Source organism: Mastigoproctus giganteus, chromosome 13, assembly GCF_048544385.1.
Source record: "Mastigoproctus giganteus isolate SK-2022 chromosome 13, ASM4854438v1, whole genome shotgun sequence".
Taxonomy (NCBI): Eukaryota; Metazoa; Arthropoda; class Arachnida; order Uropygi; family Thelyphonidae; genus Mastigoproctus; species Mastigoproctus giganteus.
Window position 1 is genome coordinate 70,947,987 of NC_143587.1, and position 23,822 is coordinate 70,971,808.

At 38.7% G+C, this 23,822-nt stretch overlaps 1 protein-coding gene across 1 annotated transcript; it reads right to left on the reverse strand.

Moving 5' to 3' along the window:
* Positions 1-817: 817 nt before the first annotated feature.
* On the reverse strand, positions 818-22,811 carry LOC150076153 (uncharacterized). The gene is made up of 7 exons (XM_090387779.1): positions 22,720-22,811; positions 21,729-21,890; positions 21,123-21,181; positions 18,756-18,845; positions 12,350-12,376; positions 6,735-6,779; positions 818-921 (listed from the first exon to the last, which is right to left on the reverse strand). The coding sequence occupies exons 2-7, from the start codon at positions 21,871-21,873 to the stop codon at positions 844-846; spliced, it is 444 nt and encodes a 147-aa protein (XP_090243905.1). The 5' UTR covers positions 21,874-21,890; positions 22,720-22,811; the 3' UTR covers positions 818-843.
* Between the last annotated feature and the right edge of the window lie 1,011 nt (positions 22,812-23,822).

Genomic DNA, 23,822 nt, shown 5'->3' on the forward strand with positions numbered 1-23,822 from the left:
TGGATATTTTAGTGCGACATTCAAGACAAAGCTTACCAAAGGAAATCATCCCCAAAATATTTTTAAATTGCACATATCTTTTGTACACGAGTGCTCTGTATTACTTTAACTGTATGTGTAAAATCTCTAGGGTTTAAATTGTAAATATACTAATGAGTGTAAGCATATCCACTGATGTGTTTTTTATTGAAATAGTCTTAACCAAACAACCAGGTCAACAAGGAATTGTTCAGGCAGGTGGACGACGGTCAGTAATGGTCTGGGGTGTGTTCAGCTGACAAATGTTTGGATCTCTGGTGCATCTAGTCACATCTCTGAATAGTCCAGATTATGTGTTCATCCTAGCAGACCATCTGCATCTCTTCATGTCATCGTACACCCACAGGGCAATGGACTCTTTGAGCAGGAAAATTCGCCTCCACCCAGAGAAGTGGTGACTAGAACATGGTTCGAAGAGCATTCTGCAGATTTTACCACCATGGAATGGCCTCCCCATTCACAGACATGAACCATATGGAAGATCTTTGGGATGCTGTGGAAAGGTCCATTCGAGCTTTGGATTCTCCACCCAGGAAGGAGACGAGGGATAGCGGTGCAGCAAACATGGATGGAAATACTTGTGGAATGCTTTCCCGAACTAGTGGGCTCATTGCCTCACCGTGTGACTGCCCTTATCAGAGCGAAAGGTGGGCCTACCCGTTAGTAGATAGGTATGCCATGATTTCTGTCCACTCAGTGTAAAACCTTTATGAAAAAAATAGTATCATTTTGTTGGTTAGAATATTCTAAAATAAATACACAAATTGCTACTTACTTGAAATATTTTTAAAGGCATACTGATGCCTAGCCGACAGGCCCAGGGATTATAACTGAAACCGGCGCAGGTCGAATTATAATTTCTGCAAACATCAGCCAACATTCCTAGAAATTAGATTAATTAGTAATGAATAAGAAATAATATTAAAACTTACTAGGGTGTGTAGTCGGTTAACATTTCCCGTAGAAACATTGATAATTATCCAAATTTTTGAGCATAAAATGGCTGTCAGCTGAAATCTGATTATGAATGTCAGTAGTTAATATTGGTGTCTGAAATATGCAAAATAGGTGGGTGTGGTTTCATTGTAGCTGCCTGTTGATTGGCTGTTGTGCTGTCCTTGCTCCTCTCTGTGATTGGCTGCGGCTGGCTCTGTGATTGGTTGTTGAATTCAGGGGGAAAATTATTTTAGTTATTATTTTGCTCACTAGATAGTGCTACCGCATTTCTTTTCTTAATATTTATTTTCTGCTGAGGCTCAAGTCCATGTCTTCCGTGGGGGCAGTCTGGCACTTATCCACTTGGTTACTATTTAAGTTGAGTGTATGAGTGCAATGTGGCTGATATAGGTCAGTGTGTGAGTGTGCCATCAAGAGATCTGTATTCTGCAATAAATTTTGGCCAGGGGGAGGCTTTGCTTCACAGACCCCAGCGCCGAATGTTGTTTTGGAACGTACCTGTAACAATTTGTTTTTAATTTTCTGTGTTGATACTATTGGAAATATATACAGGGTGATCCACTACCAGTGCGACATACTTGCAGGAGGTGTTGGGGGGACAAAAGCGAATTGGAATCACATATCATTGCAGGGTCCGAAATGCCTACGTCATACGGTAGAGGACGTTGAACGGGAGGTCGCGTGAACAGCGATCCCGCTGGAAGTCAACATTTGCGAACCACTTCTGTTGAAGAAACCAAGTAGCAAAAGTCCTCCGGAGTGGATAATCCGCAGGCTCCAATGATTGGACGCATTGCAGATGGTATGAACTCATTTGTTTTGTTGACAGTATTCTCCATACAGTGGATTGGGAAATACCCAATCTTTGGCCGATCGGTCGAGTACTCGTAATCGGATTGCCTTTTTCAAGATGTAGGACATTCTCCTCATTGTCTGGCGCCCTCGTTATTCGCCCTCGATTCATGGTACCTCTCGTGAAACAACCAGTCTCATGTAACCTTCTGTGTACACGTGCGAAAATCGTATGATGAGGAGCATGCCTGTGTGGGAAACGTTCCTAGTAGAAGCACAGAGCAGCGCGCCCATTACAGTCCGCAGCGCCATACGCAAGGTGCATGTCGGCCAGTTCAACGTTTGAATACTCATCCATCCTACTGCCTCGGGAACTGGTTCGCAAATGCTGACTGCCAGCGGGATCGCTGTTCACCCGACCTCCCGTTCAACGTCCTCTACCGAATGACGAAGGCATTTCAGACCCTGCAATGATATGTGATTCCCACTCATCCTTGTTCTCCCTACACCTCCTGCAAGTTTGTCGCACTGGTAGCGAATCACATTGTACTGTGCTGTTATTAGTCCACTTTACCATTGAAAACCTGAAAATTAAAGATTTTTTTTTGTGTTTTATATTGTTTATTGTGTAAATTTATTTTTACCAATAAGTTAGGCTATGAATTGAGGCTCCATCTATCGGTCTGAAAATGAAAATTTTTTTTCTGTATTGAAATATAATGATTTTACATTATAAAAAGTAATTTTCCAAAGCTGTTTAAGATTTTAAAGCTATTGATTAATTGTAAAATTTAAAAAGTTATTTCTCTAGTAGCAAAGAAAAAGATTTTTTTAGTACAAGATTTATATGGCTTGCTACAAAAGGTTAAATTGTTAAGAGAAAAAGGATAAAAATCAACCCAAGTTAAAATCAAATACAACCGTTCTAAGTACACAGTCGAAGTAAGAGATCCTTTAGGCACCTCAGATCACAACTTGGTGATTGTCTCTTCTCCAATGGAGCCTTTATCTATCTCATAGGTGGTAGATGACTTTCATCAACCGGTGAAATACCTCCACTTTGCTTATTGGAGGCTTGAAGTGGTGAAACCCATGTTTAATCTCTAGAGCAAAGTTTCCGGCATTCCCCTCCCCCCATACTTCTCCTTCAACCCATTCACGGTACTAAGTACTATAGGTTTTGATACCTTTCGTGTTTGGGGTTTTCATAAAAAAAAAAATAAAAAATTCCCAACCTCGTGTTGTTTGACATTACAAGAATGCAAAATAGGATGACCTGCGAGATTTCTTTTTTTCTTTTCCTTTGCTGGATTACTGTTTTCGAAACTTCTGATTTCAACGTTTGCTCAAAATTGAGCAAACGTTGAAATCAGAAGTGTCAGTGAAATCGTGTCAGTGAAATCGTGTCAGTGAAATTATTCTTTCAGGAATGGAATCCATTATCCCACACTCCAATTTAAAATCTCATCCTTTATTTAAACCTTGGTTTTCTAATAAATGTGCTAAGGCTGTTCAAGAGAAGAATGTTGCATATCGTAATTGGCTTGTTTCCAATTATTCAGTTTCATTTTCTGCCTACACCAAAGCTCAAAACAATTGTAAAGCAGTTATTAACCAGACCAGACTCAAGTTTGAACAGGCTAAGATTAGAAAACTTGCTTCTTACCCTAATAGTAACCGAGCATTCTGATCTGTTGCCAAAGCTATTGGTCGCAAATTTTGCGCATCTCTGCTCCCACCTTTGTCCAAACCAGATGGTTCTGTTACCACTCAGACAAGGATAAAGCTGACCTGCTAGCATCCCATTTTACGTTCAAATTATGTGTTAATGATCTTGGTATAACACCTCCCACCATTCTGAACACGCTCCATTCAATACCTCCTGTGGTCTTCTGTCAAAAGGATGTTAGAAGGATTTTGACGAATCTTGATGCCAAGAAAGCTCCAGGTTCCGATGATATTCTCCACTTGTTCTCGAAACCTGTGGTCCTGAACGTACTCCTGTTCTTTGCCGCCTTTCTTCACTTTTTATTCCAAAGTTGTTTTTCCTTCTGCTTGGAAATTTGCTCATATCCAGCCAATTCCTAAAAACGGTGACAAATCCCTCCCATCCAATCATCGTACCATTGAAATTACTTATACTCTTTCTAACGTAATGGACAAATCGATTAACCACCAACTCTTCAACTACCTAGAAAGTTTCCATCTGATCAACGATCGGCAGTATGGATTCCATCAGTGTTGAGATCCGCCGGTGATATTCTGGCTTATTTTACCCATTTATGGACAAATTCAAGGGAAACCTTTGGTGAAACAAAAGCAGTTGCTCTTGACCTCTCAAAGGCTTTCGATCGTGTTTGGCATAAAGGTCTTCTAAACAAGCTTCCATCTTATGGTTTGCCAACTGTTTTTTGCAATTGGTTATCCAGTTTTCTCTCTGATCGCTAACTGAGGGTAATGGTAGATGGCCCTCTGCCTGTAAATTCTCCACTATATCTGGTGTCCCCAAAGGTTCAGTTCTTTCCCCCACTCTTTTGCTCTTGTATATTAATGATCTTCTTTTGACTGGACATCCTATCCATAGTTTTGCCGACGATAGCACATTGCATTCCACTTTCCATTTTGAGAAACCTTGCACCTCTCAATCTGCTTCAACTTCTCGAAAATCTGCTATCAATTCCTTAAATGCCGATCTCCAGGTAATTCTCTAGATTCAGTTGTTTCAGATTCCTCAACTTATCTTGAAGTAGATCCAGCACTGTTTACCAGTTTGGTCAATCAATACAATAAAACCTTAACCACTTATCGGAAAAACGACTACATTACTATGGCTCAGTTAAAGGAATTGAAGGCCAGAACATACAATATTCCTGCACTTTCTGGTCAGGTAAAATTACATAAAACCAGCTTTCCTATTCGGCCTATTGTTTCTTACAGAAACTCGCCATTTTCATCCTTAGTCACACATGTATATAGCATTATAAAACACTTTAGACAGGTAATACAATTTGGGATTAAGACTACGGTACACTATTTAATAATCTTAAGGACTGTAGACTTGGCGCTAATGATAATTTATTCTCACTAGATGTTACCTCGTTATATACGAATGTAAACGTTGAATACACATTAGATATTCTTTGGGATATGTTAAATAATAACTCGATACTGATTAATCATACGAAGCTTCCTATTAAAGAAATTTTTCGCTTAATTAAACTGTTAGTTGAGGCCAACTATATCACCTTTCGAGACAACGTGCACAAACAATTTTTGGGTTGCCAATAGGATTGAGATTGAGATCGAGTAGGTGAGCGGCTTAATATCGGAGGTACATCTCTCAACGATTGAGCGTATACATTTGAAGCCTTTTTTACCCCGTATCACATACTATGGGAGGTATTTAGACGATGTTCTAGTTATTATTGGTAATAGTACTATCCAAGACATTTTACATTCGTTTAATAATAATCACTTTAGACTCAAATTTACATTGGAAAGGGAGGGTACAGATACAAAGTCATTAAATTTTTTAAATTTCACGCTTACTCGGGATTCGAATAAAATCTAATTTAACATCTATCGAAAACCTACAAACACAGAAATGCTTCTGCATTATAACGGCTATCACCCGTTCTCCTAGAAAAGATCGATTATTTTTAATCAATTTCTAAATGCCTATAAATATTCAACGACGGAATCTGCTTTGTGCTCAGAAGTACAAATACTAACCAGCAGATTCTTAAACAGGGGTTATCCCCTTGCCACAATCTACTGAATTAGGGTACAAGCTAGGGATAGGATAAAAAATACTCACCAACCATCAATCGTAATATTAAACAATACTTTATTTCAGTCCCATATATTGAACAGTGGCACAAACAGCTTAACAGATTTTTTAAAGATACCGTATTTAATATTGTGGCCAGGTCAAACGGAAACTACACACTATACTAAAATTGGCTCAGTCCTTTCCTCGTTCTCAACACAAATAAATGACCTGGTATACAACATATCTTGAGGGGATTGCAACTCGTCGTACCAAGGTTCTACGCGTTTCCTCTGAATTTTTGTGTAAATCAACATGCGGTCTCAGTTCGTGCTTCTCGTTCAGCAGCGTCAAAATTAGCCTTCCATGCCGTCAACGAAAAACATACTTTTTTATTTAACGAAGCCAAAATACTCAGTGTCCAACGTAATTATACCAGATTATTAATTGCCGAAACTGTCGAGATTAATTTACATGAGAATTCTGTTAATGTTCGCCGGCCATTTCTAATCTCCGGTTCGTTGGCTTTTACGCACATGCGCAAAAACAAATAATCCCTATTTAAGTGTTATGCTCACTTCTGTTCGGTAATTTTCGTTCCTGTGATCACGACATATGGTTGAAAATCACTGTCAGCTTAAGGAAGGAAAATCGTTTTTTTGGAATTTTTTTCCTTTAAATTTCGTTTAATTAATTTGATTTTTAATTACGTTAGATTGATCTTAAATTGAGTTTATTTGATTTCTAATTGTGTTCAATTGTTTTTTAAGTTTTTAATTGTGTTCAATTGAGTTTTAATTATATTTTTTATGTTTTACTGTAATGTAAGATTTGTGATTTTTTCGTTTTAATTGCTGGAGAGTATCATACGGAAGTGTTTTACGTATTACATTGAGGTAAACTTCTCTTATTATTTTACAAAGTACAGTTTTTTGAAAATGAAGATGATATGTCGTCATATCCACTTCAGATGTTCATCGCTTAACCTATTTGGATGTCATGTTAAAATTAATGCATGTGCCACAGCAGTTCCTGCTGTAAATATTTCTGAAATGCCGTGTTTGCTAATCCCGCGCGAGAGCATTATAACACGTTTCCATCCGATTAAATGCCTGTTGCGAACAAATTAGAAAATTGTCATCTATGAACAGATTCACCAAAACATGCATCTACTTACAGTTACAATCTTTTGCGGTATGCCTCCTGATTGACCTGCAGGTTTCTGAAAGGATTAAAGCAGAATAATGAGTAACGTGACCATAAATTGTAAGTCCATTCTCCTATGTGAAGGTTTCACTGGATAAAGTCAAACTAGAGAAGTTAGATGATCATTGAACAAGTTGAGCAAATCGGCATAGTATTGACGTTTTAAGAATATTTAAGTGTTAAGATCAATTTAAAGTGTTAAGAGTAAGCTAAGCTTGCTAGTAAATATAGTTGGTAGTGATGATTAAAAGCTTAGTGACAGGATTTTCGAAGCAAATACACGAATCCAAGAATATACACCAACGAGCCAAAACATTATGACCAGCGAGCCGCTACGCAAATCGAAGCAACTGCAGGTGAACCAAAGTGTGTGTGCCGGTCGGGACACGGTATAAAAACACGTGATACTGAGCTCCGTTAATCAGTGTTACTCTTGTTTTTCAGATTGGAAAGGCAGAGGATTAAGCGAGTTTGACAAAGGCAAAATTGTAATGGCCAGACGATTGGGTCAGAGCATATCTCAATTATGATATTAGGGTCCCCTCTAAATGATTACATCTACCCATATTTATTTCATCTGTAAAGTGCGTGTGTTCTCTGATCGATTTTCCTGTTTTTCATATCCGAAACGGCAGGGCTGGTGGAATGCTCACGGTCAGCCGTGGTTAGTACCTACCGAAAGTGATCCGAGGAGGGGAAACCCACGAATCGCCGGTGAGGTGTTGGACGACCATGACTCATCGATGCTCGAAGTGTGCGAAGGCTCTTCTGGATGGTACGTGGCAACATAATGGCGATTGTGGCGCAACTCGCCGGTAAATGGAATAATAGTGATGGGAGTAATGTGTCACAACACACAGTACATCAGACCCTGCTGAAAGTGGTGCTGAAAAGCCACAGGCCGCTCTGAGTGCCCATGCTAACTATGGTTCCCCGGCGACAATGCCTACAATAGGCATTCTATTTTTTCCCCCATTTTTTTGTACGCACACAATTATTACATATATATATATAATACTTACAAAAAGATATACAGTATATACAATTTGATATACATTAACATTCTCATTACACATGCATAAGACATATTATACCTCCTGGTGCATTTCGTACGTGTATTTCAGAGTCAAAGGTGACTCCTAGGCAAAAGCCCATCTCCACCTAGTTCATCTGTTTTGCTGTAGAACTTCAACAAATCTTGCCTAAAAACATGTGCGAGGTATTTTACCATCGCCAATATAAGACATCTGTTGCCTGGTGCCCTTCTCTAGGCTCGGGGTTACATTATGTATTTTTGCTTAATGCAGAAGTCCCGCACCCGCCGGATGTAATGAAATACCAGTGGGTGTCGCCAAGTGAATTACTAGTGGAGAACCTCCACAAATTAGCCTCAGTTACACCCACTAATTATTATATTAAACAGATATATACAATACATTTTTTTAAAATATGCTCTGAGTCACTGTATTACTGAGAACCAAGAAAACAATATATAACATACATCTCTACAATAACAATTGGCCAAAATCAATGCAATATTAATTAACATAAATCAACGCAACAACATCAATTAACATAAATCAATGCAACAACATTAATTAACATAAATCAATGCAACAACATTAATTAACATAAATCAATGCAACATTAATTAATATAAATCAACACAACAGCAATCCATATAAGTCAATACAATAACAATTAACTTAAAATCTTCTGTTTATACTTAAACCTTTTGTCTTTTGGTTATTTGTGAAGTCAATTCCCAGAAGAAGCTGAAGTTCTTCGCTGAGTCCTCAATATGAAAACTGATCTTGAGAAGGTTTGCAGAGCAGTAAAGTTATTATGATCTTCAACTAAGATATTTACATTGTTCTCCAATAAGTTTGGAACAGCATACATTAAATCCGTTCTAAGTTGAGAGTACAATTGACAGTTCAGAAGTACCTGAATTCACGTTTCATATTCCCCACATGTGCAGAACGGATCAGGCTCCAGACCACGCTCAAATAACTTAGTCCGGAGGGACCCATGCCCTGTTAGCAGATAAGAAGTTGTCATAGAAGGTCTAAACCACGAAATAACTCCAGGGGTTTGAGAATTCCACTTGCGCAAGGTACTTTCTTGTTACAAGCCCAAATTTTCTCTCATCCCATCTTTTTTGCCAGACAACAGTAAATTCCTTCCAAAGCCTTTTCTTCTCCCTTTTAAAGACAACTAAAACCTTTCTCCTTGTGAAGAGGTTCCGTGCATACTGGGAAAGCGCTTGGTACTCATCTTCCACTTCAATAAACTGATGTACAAATCCTTTGGGGAGGTAATACATTTTCGTGATAAGGTGTAAGAACTATTCTCACATATATATTAGGATTTTAAAATTTACCATTTCTTGAAAAATATCTAATGTTCAAAACAGACAAGCACTCAGCAGATTTGCTTGTGCTGTGTACATTCAAAAGGGACTGGATTAGCGTACCAGCAGGAGGGGCGCTGACCGAACTGTAATACAATGGGTAGCCCAGTTTTGATGCGGTTCTTGTTTATAGAAAAGGGGCTGTGGCCAACTCACGGCAGCAGGGGACAAAAGAACGCCCACACCCTAGAACGGTTTCAGACTCCATCAGAAAAGGAAGACTCCAGATCAGAGAGTGCAACGTGTTTGAGCGGTAAACAAAGAACAAACAGGCCGGCATGGAAGGCACTCAATAATTTCAAGGGCGGTAACTTGAAAGGAAGCGTGACAGAAGAGGTAAGTGGTAGCGGGCATCCCAGATAAAATTCTAGTGATGATGTAGTGCCCGGATGCTCTCATCACAAAGAAGGCAGTTTGACCTACCAGAATCTGGTTAAAAACAAAGGAATAAGAAATGAGCGAATGAAAAAAAAGAGAGTAATGAAGGACTACCAAATGATTGGACGAAAAATAAGGGAGTGGATGGAAACAAAAAGGTGATGCAGAGAGGAGATGAAGCCCAAGAGTCAGAGTCCTGGAACCTGAAAGGAAAGGATCCGGAGGAGAATCCCAGGGAGAGGCGTGTGAGAGTGGCGGAAGGATATTTTTTGAGTATGGGAAACGCGTACGGAAGGTTTAGTGGATAAAGGTAATAGCGAAAGGCAGAATGACCTGGAGAAAGTCCAGAGTGTGGGAAGATCGATGTGGAGGCAGAAAAGAACCATAAGCCTAGCAGATCAGGGAAGAAATCGGAGGAAGACCTGAAGGATCGGAAACTCACCCAGGTGGTAGAAAAAAAATACCAAAATAAGTCAGTTTAGTGAATTTTAGTAACGAGAACGGTGTTGTAAAGAAATCCATGGGAGAAAATTGGACAGGACAGTTTGAGAAGTATTGTAACGTGATGACTACTATATTGTATGGATAGGAATAAGATATAATAGAAATAGAGAGAGAGAAAGAGAGTGAGTGAATGTTACTCATCTGTGATTAGAGATATTGATAAGAAACTTAAAGAAACGTGTTAAAAGTAAGAATTGATTTCATGAATTGTCTAATTGCTATTAACCGAGTGAATTGTATTCAGTAGAAATTTCCTCCAGAGTATGTAAGAGACAATGAAAAATTATTGGAATTATTCAGTTTATGTTGGAAAGGATATATATAACCATATAAAGGTGTATAAGATAGAATATTTAAGATTTTGTATTGAAAACATAGTGGAAGTTTATGAATTGTTTAAGAAGGGTGATTAAGGGAGGACACCATTTCATGTATAATAATAATTACTGTGTTGTAAGATTATGATAATCATGAATAATTTAGAATGTGTAAATAATTGTTGTAGAAATGGTAAATAAATCCTTGTTATGTTAATACCCCTTGTTTTGTCTTAATAGACTGACACCTCAGAGCTATAATTAGTAGTACGAACTATCCAAGCTAGGGAAGCTAGAATAAAGAGAAAAATATTCCTTCCCACCGGAGAAGGCAGTACTCATCAGATGAGATGGTTGTTAGCGTGATTTTTGCTGCCAACGTCCAGATTTCAGATCCGTAGGTAATGACTGGCTGAAGAAACCAATAAATATATTGAAGGGTGTACTGAGACTCTGTGACATGAAAGAGGTGTTGTTTGGCAAGCCATCTGGATCGGCAGACATTGTTGTGAATATCTGTAACATGGTATTTAAAGCTGAGCTTAGGGTCAAAGATGAACCCGAGATCTCTGTACTTCGTTATTGGAAGGATGGAGGAGTTCCATGGATTTTCAGGTTTAGTTGAGTTGGGTGTGATTTGAGTGAGAACATCATTTGTGCAGATTTATTTGGGTTAATCTGGAGAGAGAACTGTGCTAAGTATGTAACTAGAGTTTTTAGGCTGTTGTTGATAGTGCAGGAAGCAGTCTCGGGTTGGTCAGTTTACATGGATCCGATAGAGTAGTTTGAAATCATCTGCGTAGCTGAGAAAAATCCATTCCTGGCACAGGAATGGGTGGGTGGCAGCAGTAAAGAGGAGCCCAGAAAGAAATCTCCTCCCTGGGGAATATCTACACTGACTTTCCTACTGAAGGATTTTTTATTCACCATCAGGTAAAGAACCCTGGTTGTAAGAAGTGACTTTAAGAATTCAGGGATATTTCCTTTAATCTGGTATCCCTCTTCACATAGCTGAAGGAGGAGACTGACGTCAATGCAGTCGAAGGCAGGTTGTATATACAATTGCCATCTGCCTCCAGAATGGTGTTAGTGGTTGCCAGCAGGTTGGTGACGGTGGTTTCCAGCAGGTTGGTGATGGTGGACCAGCGTTTCAGTGCATAGTGGGAGAACCTGGTTGGTTAAGATGGGAAAAAGGCACTTCTCCATAATTGTGAGGTGCTTGACGCTTTCATAATTCGCCTGAACTGTGATACTGAGGTAGCTCCATGTGTTTTTGGAATTATCCGAACTATATATTGGTTCCAGGCTATTGGGAAACTTTGAGCTGTGAGAATTCCATTTAAGATTCCTAGAAGCGCATCTATGATGAAAACACTTATGCTCTCAAGGATAAATTGTGGGATCCCATCAAATCCAGCACATGACGTTGGTGGAATACTATTGATGGCTTGGATAAGCCATCAATAGTATCCCACCAACATTTATAATAATATAAAAATTATAATATCACCAATTTTGTAATGTAGTCAAACCATTCGATCGGATTAATTTGTTGAGAGAAATCATCATGTCCTGCCTTAAACGGTGTCTTCCCTATCAATGTTTTTTTACCAATGTAGGCTTTAGATTTATTTCTGTTAAACCGAGCACGGGTTCGTGAGTATACTATCCTATCTATTGGGTCTGATGTGGCTTTCCATTTTGCATGAAGCCTTTACTTATTCTGAAATTCCAGGCTGAGCTGTTGGTTCTACCACACTTTGCTCAGGCGAGAAATTGACACTGTTTTTGACGCTGCAGTACACAGCCTTAGTCGCTGAAGCTGCCAAGACCCTAAAACAAAAGCAACAACAGTTATGCAAGATTTAAAATATCCCCTAGCATTTGGTGTTTTTTAAAATAATACTAAGGAATTCTTTAATAATGGATAACAAATATCGTAGATTAACAGAAGCACTGAATAATTATACTTACCATGGCTGCTGCAACACAATTCTCGAACTGAAAAAATAAAAATATCGGTTTTAATTTGTGATAAATGAAACATTTCCATGTTAATTATTAATTCTAAATAATTTCATTATTAAGGCTTGAATTTTAATTATATAATCTGCTCAGACAAATAAAAGAAAAAAGATAACATTTAAAGAAGTCTGTTTTTATTACATTCGATTATAATCTTTTTACACGAAAGCGCATCATTATATGGTCCTTGAGGTTGTCACAGGCATTCTCTCAGATATGCCAGACAAGCTGTACTTGCTACCTGGGAGTCAAAAACGCTGATGGAACTGATATTCGGGTGACACTCAAGTCAAGTGGACCCAATTTCGGCCAAGTCCTGATGGTCTGTGACAGCGAAATCCTCTGCTTGCACCTTCATAATTGCGGGTGTGTGTGGGGGAGGGTTATATATGTTATTAACTGATTTAATTTGGATTTCCACCGTACTATAGTCACAATCCCACCCCACAAACGCAAACCTGGCCGCAATTCACAGAAAATTCTAGATTCTAGGTTGTGTAAAGCGGGTGTTAGCAGAACATTAAAGACACACATTTATTTACAAAAAATGTGCAACCTTTAATGAACGTATTATTTTATATGCAGTATTTACATACCAATTTCCATATATTTGAACCATACTACAGTATACTACACTAGCTCTCTCTCATCAACTATTCTCCATTTACGAATTATTAACGTCAGTTGTATCTTACTAAATATGAATCCTCGATGATTACTCAATTCTTCTCTTGCACTACCAATTTTTATCTCTTATATCAGTAAATCTCATTTCAACTCTTATTACTCTTCTATATATTTTGTTATATCTCTTAGCCTTTAACCCATGAATTTCATCACAACTGGTATCCTCTTACAGCCAGTAATAATTACTACAAATCACTCATTCCATTTTAGTTACTCTCTAGTTACCATCTTATTCCTCCCTCTTTACTACAATAGTCGCTACTTCCAATTTCTTTACATTCAGGCTTCCTTCGTTGCAGGCAGGCTTACTTCCCTTACTTGGGCACATTGCCTTTCGATGCCGGACAAGACTTGCTTTCTCTTGAACATTTACCTTAACCTTAAGCAACCGCCTTCATTGCATATCACTGCCCTCCAATGCCGGACCAGGCTTTCTTTATTGCACGTTTACATTAACCTTAAACTGAACCACCGCCTTCACGGCCTATCACTGCCTTCCGATGCTGGACCAGGCTTTCTTTCTCTCACTTTTTCCTCCTTTTCTTCTTCAACCTGCTACCATGAGATGTGAATCCTGACCACCAAAAGATCTACTTCTACTTCAACTCGCAACTCACGACTTTCTGCCCTTGACAACACAGAAGTCAGATATAGAATGTACACTTTCTCAAATTACTCCCCTCGAACTTTACTCTTTCCCTCAAGTTTGGAACGCCTCCTCCAAGGACGCAAACCAATCTCCATACTGTAAATTTTTTCCATTCCTTCCTATTTGCTAGAGCAACTCACCCCAAACGTTTACCTAGCGCACAAACTAAACCTTCTCTAGAAATTTCTTGTTTTTTTTTTTTTCACACGGCAGTATGACCTTTTCATGTTTGCCGGGTCACTCTAAAACACTCATTTTTCCTGTTCCCACCTCTGCTAAATATGACCACCTTATTCAACATTCAGTCAGCCAGTTGTCGATTTATTTTGACGCGAACACTGCACGTCCACTCATTTCCTGTTTACTTTTTAACCATGGCTTAGATCAAAAGAGACACTTCGTAATCCCATTTCACGGTGCTATTGTTCTTGCCCTCAGCGACCCTTTCACGCCTGTTCTCAAATGGCACCCTCTACCTAGTCTTGCTGTCCCTGTTTACTATCGATTACTGATTCCAGTGTTCTTCCAACTTTAACCTTATTTACATTAAAAATAAATATCCAATCTTACTACTTGCTATCTTTAACTTAATACTCGGGCATTAATGCTAATTCTCACTTTCCATCGCCCTTCTTGGATTTATTTATTTTAGCAAAACAAATATTTGTATTTTAATTTGATTTGTCAGATATACATCTTACAGTGGGAATGTTAGTAATCCTGGGTATAACCCCCATGCAAAAGCACACTGTGGGTGACCACCCAGGTGTGAACCAACTTAAGCAGCGGTCAGGGTGTGGCGCCCACACCACATGGAGCAATGCCGCCACTCTGTGTTACCAGACAATACTAGGTAGTAGATGACTCTCATCGAGCAGTGCAATACCACCACTTTGCTTATTGGAGGCTTGAATTGGTGGAACCCATGTTTAGTCTGCAGAGCTAAGTTCTGGTCAACCCGTCCCCCATGTCTTCCATCATGCAGTATGACTGATGACTTTTGAGGTTAGGATAGACATCATGGCGAGATCCAATCTTCCTTACATTTCGAGAGTACAGCTCTAAAACGATGTTCGCAGGCCTGCCGCTTGTTAGTACACTGGACCGAATCTTTTGGTAACTCTCCAGGAGGATTCCGGATCAGCTAGTGTATAATCTTCTACCTCTACTTTGCCAGATAGTGACCGAACAGAATCCGAGTAGTGTGTATGCGGGGGTCATTGTCGAGGCCACGTTATGTCAAGTATCTGGGTATATTCTTATGCGTACACCATATCCAAAAATTTCATTACTTCATACAGCATGTCCCCTCCACTTTTTCTTACTATTTTATACCCAATGAATTGTCAAACTAAAAGAGCAAGCTTATCTGCGAAAAGATCTAAACCCCCCAAACACTTCCTAATTCATTTCACAAATATACGTGGTCTCAATTCTAATCTCAACGATGTCCATTTCCACTTGCAGTCTGCCAAACCCCATGTATTTTTCTGACAGAATCTCAATTATCGGTCGATTCAACTACTGCTCATCTCAGTTGCCCTATGAGTCCGCTCTAACAGTCTCTCCACTCTCTGTCTCATAGACGTACTGTTTCTGCTGCAGGCCTCTTCTACAGATACTTCCATGGGCACTGTTCTTCTGAATTGGCTTCTATAATGCCCGCGCTCTCTTTCAAAACAGTCCGAACACGTGCCGCCACCAGCCAACATCCATTTACTGTCCAACTTCAAACCCACAGAACCAACTTTTCATCTTCCTCATTTATTCATTCAACTGCAGTTTTCTGGAACAGCATTCCTTCATACGTATTTCCTGAAAATTACAGTCTACAGAAGTTCAAGTCCAATGTCAACAAATATCTTCTTTCGTCTTCTCAACCTCCAACCGTACTAAATACCCTCCACGGTACTAAATACTATACGTTGTAATACCTCTGGTATTTGGGGCTTTCATTAAAAAAAAATAAATACCTGTTTTTTTTTATTTTTCAGCTGTTTTTTCAGAAATAACGGAAAGACACTTTAGCCTAAAAAAAACAAGGCTGCAATGTTCTGCCTCTGATTTCTGTCTTTTTTGAGCAGTTTCCGAATGTATAAATGGACATGGATATGGTTAGTACACATTGTCCCCTGTAATAAAATTGCTGATGATTTGAGTTTTATGCCTGTCCTCAGCTTTTTTGTTGTTAATGTTTATTCCATGAGGTAGGCCTAAACCTTATAGGCCTGCAGGAGTTGGAATGCAGGCGGGTTGTCGATTCAGAAGAGCCTTAATTCTCATCAAAAAGAGAGATAAATTGTGGAACATTTCACAATTTCGGCTGTTAGGACCGGATGGACAATTCTTTAATGAAGTCTAGAGTTTTCAGGATGTGCACACGCGGCGTATTCCTTTTTTAATTCTTGTGTGTGAAATCTGGGCAGAACCGTAATATTGCAACCCCACCGCGTGTATTGAAGTTACAATGTTGAGCAATGAAATTGTGAACGTGTCTGCATAGTGAGTTTTTGGATTTGGTTATTTGTTTTAAATGATCGGTCTTTAAGATCAGTGGAGTAAGAATATACATCCCGAGGAAGGAACAATATGGCCTCAGCAGTCCTTGTGCCATTAAACAACAAACCAACAACAACAACAACAACAAAATCCAGAAGTCTTCCTCAATGGAGGAGGAACCAAAACGTTACTGTTCATTGTAGGTAGACTTCCTGCTACTATCCACAATATAGTCCAAGGTTAAGATTGTGAATCAAATCTTGCGTCTATTTCAAATTCAGAAACGTAAGCTCAGCACTTGGAACTAGCCTGATATTGAAGATGAAATACAGAAATGTTTTACCTTTGAGAAAAAATACCAACCTATCGGTCCAGCTCAATGAACAACACCAACTTGATAAGTAAAGTGTGTCAGATGTCTGACAGTACCAGGGGTTCTTCCCCATGTCCGGATTGTGTATCCTATTTGTGTATCACTGTACTCTGTGGAGGTCTGATATTTAATAGTGTGTGAGGAGTGGAATGTGGTGTAGTATCATGTTAGTTTGTTCTCTGACTATTTAGCCCAATGATTTTCAACCGGGGTGCCCCAACGACATTCCAGGGGTGACAAGTAATTCGGGTTTAAGTTACTTAAACTGATTTTTTTTTTTAAATGTATGTATTTATTTAATTTTAAACGGTTTACAGTATCCATTGTACGCTATCTGTTTAATTTTGTGGTGGTCTGTATAGATGTTTATTTAGTATCGCTATATAAAGAATAAAATTATTATATAAGTATACATAATTTGTTTTATGAATTGTAATTTTGTTTATAGTTATATTATCATAATAACTATCATATAACATACATTTTAAATTATATATATACACTTATGATCACTGAATTATGACCACCTACCTAATACTTCGTAGGTCCTCCTTTTGCCCTGAGTACAGTAGCTATCCGACGTAGCATTGATTCAACATCTTGTTGAATCAATGGAACTTTCAATACTGTCAGAAATGCAGGTATGGAGGGGATTGGTGTAGCCAGACGCCTGATATGCCTTTCCATAGTGTCCCACAAGTGCTCTATGGGATTGATATCGGTGGATTTCGGAGGCCAATCGATATGCTGGAAGTGAGACCTGTGTTCCTCAAACCATTCCTTCACAACAAGTGCCCGATGGCTCAGCGCGTTGTCATCGTCATCTTGGAAGATACCATCGCCATTCGGGAAAAAAAGTGTAACATAGAGGGGTGTATCATTAGCTAAAAGTAATGGTTGGAGTCCTTGGGGGAGGCGTTCAAAACTTGAGGGAAAGAGTAAAGTTCTGGGGAGTAATTTCAGCAAGTGTCAATTCTGTATCTGACTTCTCTGTGATCGAAAGTGTCGTGAGTTTGCGGGTTGACGTGGGATTAGATTTTTTGGTGGTCACAGTTCACGTCTCGTGGTAGCAAGGTGAAGAAGAAAAAGAAAAAGACACAAACATGACAGTAATGGGTAGTGAGGCGTAGAGGACGCGAGTAACTGTGGACTGAAAGTGATGATGGTTTTTTGGAGGTATGGAAGAGTGGGAACATGTGCGTTGAAAGTTGTGCAGATAAGTGAGCCAAGAAGAGAAAGAAAGCCTGGTGCGGCATCGGAAGGCAGTGATAATGGCCAGTTGTGCGGATATGTGAGTCAAGAAAAGAATGAAAGTCTGTCCGCCACTAAAGAAAGCAGAGTCCCCAAGAAATGGAAGAAAGCCTGTTTGCCATGAAGGAAGCTTGAACGTAAAGGAAATTGGAAGTAGCGGACCGAAAGTCTGTTCCTGTTTTTTTTTTCTCGAATCCTGAACTCAAGGATTCATAATACCTTTGTAAGGAATTGAATAATAGTCCTTTTTTAAAAAAAGAACATTCCTGTTGTATTAGACAAGTTAGTTACTAACGTTGAGACAATTTGTTATGAAATAATGCAAGGGAGGTAGAGTGGTAATAAAAAGAAAGTTAAAGTATAAAGGAATTAGAAAAGAAATTATATTTATAGGGGTAGTACTGTAAGGATGTGTTAACCTATATCATTCAAGTAGTCCAGGTGCCAACACAAGATAACATATCGGATGAGGTGTAAAGAGAAAGAAGTTTTATTTTTAGAGAAACCTCAAGACTAAAGAGAGATGACTAAGATGGTAACTAGAGAGTAATTAAGGTTGAATGAGGGATTTATAGTGAACATTACTGAGGTAAGAGGATACCAGTGGTAATACATTTCATGTGTTAAAGGCTAGAAACAAATATAGAAAAAGAGTAATAAGAGTTGAAATGAGTTTACTGATGTAAGTGAAAAGAAAATTGGTAATGTAAGAGAATGATTGAGTAATCATCGAGGATTCAAATTAAGTAAGATACAACTGATACAGACTGACGTTAATAATTTGTAAATAGAGAATAGTTGATGAGAGAGAGATTTTGTGAGGAATGTTGATATAAATTTTATTACTTCAGCTTTTAGAGACAACACAAATTCTAAAATAACATACTGAGACCGACCTTTTCCCTAAAATCCTCATCGGAACAAAATTTCTGAAGGTAATCTTCTTGGGAAATATTATTGCGGCATTCCTCACGAGCCTTCTGCAGCTAGAAGGAAAGTAAAAATTTTAGAAATTTTAGATAAACTTCCAGAATATTTAATGATAAAACAAATTTCATTAATTTTCTGAATACTAAATGCAAATTGCAGACTGAAAAGAGAAGACAGGGAAGTTGTGTTTCAGGATTAATTTAAATTTACGTGCAATATGAGGATACCAGTGGTATCCTCATATTGCATTTTTGTCGAGTTAATTGCACTTTCCCGCTTATGGTTTTCTCACGATATTTAAAACAATTCTTTCTTAAGTACAGTACACTAAATAGATGGAAAGTCGATCAGTCGAATCTCTTGATAAACTCGAACAGCAACAATCTCATGAAAACCTCCAATAGGAATAACGTTTTAAAAATTCTTGATTTAATTTCGAGCACTTTTGAATAGTCGAAATTTTTCTAACAGGGATAAGGAGATGATATCCCCTAGGGTCAGGCCACCTCTGGAGTACTGCATACAGGTCTGGAGGTCTCATTTTATGAAAGTTGTAGAGTTGCTGGAACGAATACAGGGAAGGGCAACGAGATTGGTGGGTGGAACAATGAGTTGCTCTTACCAACAAAGGATTAAATTCTGCAAATTGCAGTATCTGCAGACTAAGCACCTGCAAGGTGATGTAATTGAGGTGTACACTGAGCAGACAAAAATTATAGGATACCTACCTAGTAACGGGAAGGCCCACCTTTCGCCCGGAGAAGGGCAGGCACACGGCGAGGCACTGACTTCACCAGTTCACAAAAGCGTTCCAACCATGTTTGCTGGAGCGCTGTCTATAATTCCATCTTATTTCTGGGTGGAAGATCCAAAGCTCGAACGGACCTTTCCATAACATCCCAAAGATACTCCACAGGGTTGATGTCCGATGAACGTGGAATCTGCGGAATGCTCTTGAAACAATTTATAATAATCAAAAGGTCAGTGGAGAGGGGCATTGCCCTGTGGGGGCACGATGACCATGAAGGAATGCAGATGGTCTGCAAGGGAGGACACGTAACGTGGACTGTTCAGAGATGCGTCTAGACTTACCAGAAGTGGCAACGTGTGCCAGTTGAACAAGCCCCAGTCCATTACCGACCGTCCACCTACATGAACAGTTCCTTATTGACATGGCGGGTGAATAACTTCGTACGGTTTCCGCAAGATACAAACCCTGCCATCCGTTCGAAATAACTAGAAACCGGACTCATTGGTCCAGGAGGCCCATCTCGAACTTCCAAGGGCCAGTGCCGATGTCTTTCGCCCATTTGAGGCTTAAAGCCCTGTGTCGTTGCGTTGTTAGCAATTGGACTCTGGTTGGTCGGTGGCTCCCATAACCTACTGCGGCTAATGATCGCCTGATGGCCTTGGGGAAGACCTTTCTCGTAGCTCCTTAGTTGAAGTCGACAGTGGTTTTTGCCACTCGCTCTCCAGTTGGCTGTCCACGAAGATATGTTATTCCGGAAATGGCGTATTCCCGACACACCCTTGATACTATCGAACGGGGAGAGTGCAATTTCTGTACCACCTTCACGATAGAGTGTCCCATGCGTGGAAGCCCCGCTACCAACCCTCTTTCAAAATTGGTTAAATCAGGACGTTTATCCATACTGAGATCGAATTACCTTCTACGTTAATGCAGTGATTCAGTGTACCTATATACCTGCCAAGCGGTGGGCTCGGTCACTAGCGACAGGGTTGACAGCGTCGCGTTGCCCAGGAACCAGTTATCCTATGAATTCAGTCCGTCCAGTGTATACGACCACAGAAATTCTTCAGCGCAAGCTGCACTAGTTACTCCACGTTTTTTTTCGCCCTATTGTGTTCCTTATTGCGGCCCGGCCTCAACAAAGTTCCAACCCCATCCGTGGAATTTTTATGTGCCTGTTTCACAATGCGGCTGAGTTATTCGGTCTCAGTCGAGGACAGCATGGTATTTTCTCCCCGAAATTCGGGATTGTTTTGTTTTCCATCAAGCGGAAAGTGGACCTCAGAACACATGCACTTTTCGGACATTATACACGGAAAGCAACATGGCTTAGCAGCTGATGCTCCAAAAATCGTACTACGAAAGAACAAAAAAAAAAAACCAAACCCACCATGTTTTCAGTGTTCTGTTAATTTTGTCGAGCAGTGTATTATTTTATTTATGACCAAACAGGTATGAATGAATAAACTATATATAACAGTAATGCAATAACATTATTAATTTTACAATCGTATCCGTACAGAGAGTACACATTAATGATTTAACCTAAATAAATAAGAAAGTACCACATGAGAAATTTTACCTCAGGAGCAGTTCTGTTCTCCACACATTGCAGTCTTTCGAGCCGATTCCTGACCGGAACTGCAAAGAAAGGGTGATTTCAGATTTAGTGATTTTAATAGAATGGTATTTCCCACAATTACTTCATTAATAAGATAGGAGTGTGTGTTGCATTCTCTCGCTTACTGTAAGAACGAAGGCAGCAAAATGACTCTTGGTGTGCTCCACTCGACATCTGGTTTCACCCAATTAGAGAGTTGAATAACTTTGCTGCAACACAGCGTGAATACATTTTACCGAATAAAATGATTGAAATTTTATTATTTCAATTTTTTTAAATTAAATTTTATCTTTTAATGGAAAGATTTCTGTTAGTCGAGTTCGTGGATTTGACAACCTTTTTAAATAATAAATAATATTGAAATGATAATAGACATTAATATTCAAACAATTATTTTTACTAAATAATAAATAATGTCAGCGAAAAACAGCTCTGAATTAAAACTGTTTAATATTTAGGATAAAGAACAATGGAATGTAGAAGAACCATACGAATCAGCATTACGTGAAAACGAGATTTATTGACTCTGAATTATCTTAAAGTTTTGCGGAGAGGAATTAAACTTACAGCACAGAAGGACATATTCATGCGAATCCCTTGGCCCCTGCCGTTTGTATCTTTTATGGTTGTCTTTTCCTTCGGAAGCGGTAACGTTAAATATGAACAGAAGTGCAAAAATAACCACGGCAACACATTGCTTACAGGATTTCATCTTGTCGTTATATTTATCTGTTGGATGTGCAAAAAAACATACAAAATAAATAAATAAAATAAAATAAAACAGCATACAGCGAATTTATGTGTGAAATACTCGAAATAGAGAGCCATAAATGTAGAAATTTTTACAAATTAATGAAATCTGAACGGAAGAATTGTGAGAGTAACAGTGTGGCACTTTTACTATATTATTGCCTAGAAACAGATTTCTTATATTTGTTAGTTTTTTCAAGAATGAGATCTGTTTTTTTTTTATATATAATTGATTTTATTAAGTTACATTTTTACGCATGTCTTAAACATTTTAATTAGAATAATACTAATCTTGTGAACTTCACTGCAGGTAAATAAAAGTTTATAAATATTAAAAAAAATAATCATTTAGATTCGAATCTTTAAGGAGAACATATTAAACGATAGAAAAAGGTAATTTCTCCATACAGCTTAGATGAAAAGAGATCTCTTGAATACACTGAATTTTTAAAACCAAGTTTTTGAAAAGGATTTTTAAAATATTTGAAAGATAATGAATTAAAAATGCTTAGTTGTCGAATAAAAGCGGAAAACAAATCAGAACAAACTGATTAAACAACTTACATCAATAGTAGTAAAAAACGAATTGTCTGCTGGAGGTAAGATATTACCAACAAGAAATGGAACTTTTAAAAAGAAATAAACGAATTAATAATATAAAATAAGGTTATTATTAATGTGCAAGTGTTTGTAAAGTGGTTCATACCCAAAAGAAAATTAAATATGCTACAGAATAATTCTTACTACCAATAAAAAGAAAGATATCCCAAAGTCGCTTACAAATAAGCACTTTTGATGTGTTGCTTACCTAATATTTTCCTTAGGATTTGAACAGAGCTAACCTACTTCGTTGTGAAATATGCCACTCTTCTGGAAAGGTTCTGTGCACAGTTCTCATTTACGGTGACTGAGACAGGTACGAATTCATTGGGCGTCAACAAATAATATTCATCATACACGTACACGGAAGCAAGTATTATTCGTGAATATGTACGGTGCAGTTTTTGAGTAGAATTTCCAATAACGTTAACAAACTGAAAGAAGCAAACAGGATGTTGATTACGAAAAACCATGGTAGAGGTGTAATGGAGCATTTCCCGGAGAGTGAAGGGTGCCTTATCTTGTGGTCCCCAAGGTCCGGTTCAACACCAAATATACAGTGTTTTCATGTGTTTATTATGCGAGTTAGACCAACTTTTTTGTATAGTGACCTGACTGATTATACTGTGCACCTCCTATGGAAGATTGTGTCCCTAAACATTTAGGTAATTATGATCTGTTTCTTACATATACAGCATTAATATTTACCGTCTTTGCTTGTTTGAAGGCCCGAATCTTTACTTTCGCATTTGCATAGCCCGGAGGCAGTGGGCGAGTTGGCGAGCAGTGAACTGCTCGCCAACTCACCCACTGCCTCCGGGCTATATCACAAGATCAAGCAGTGCCACCGCGTTGTGTGTTTGCCGCCAATTAATCACTTCAAATATGCAAATTTTACAATTCTGACCTATTTCTCACACCAGTCTGGCTTACGAGACTGACCTGCGCATCATGCTGGTAACCTGGCTAATTGCTTCAAGATTGTTACTCCCTGCCTCTTCTCTTCACCGGATACCGCTTTCTCAACGTAAAAAAGAGGGAAATAATAATAATAATAAAATAACTCGTGTGTGCCATTTACTGGGTGCTTTCAGAAAATAAGCAGTCGATATTCCGAAATATGTGTGGTGTTTTTTCGACAAGGTACAGCCCAGAACTAGACTTATAGAATTATTATTGATTCAGTTTGATTTATATTGATTGTGCAGATAATGTCGTCTAATGATAGCTCCTCTCATCCGGTGAGGATGAATCTGATAACTTTCCTTCTCTTCCGCCTAAGGCGCCACGGAGGACTCCCCATCCTTCACA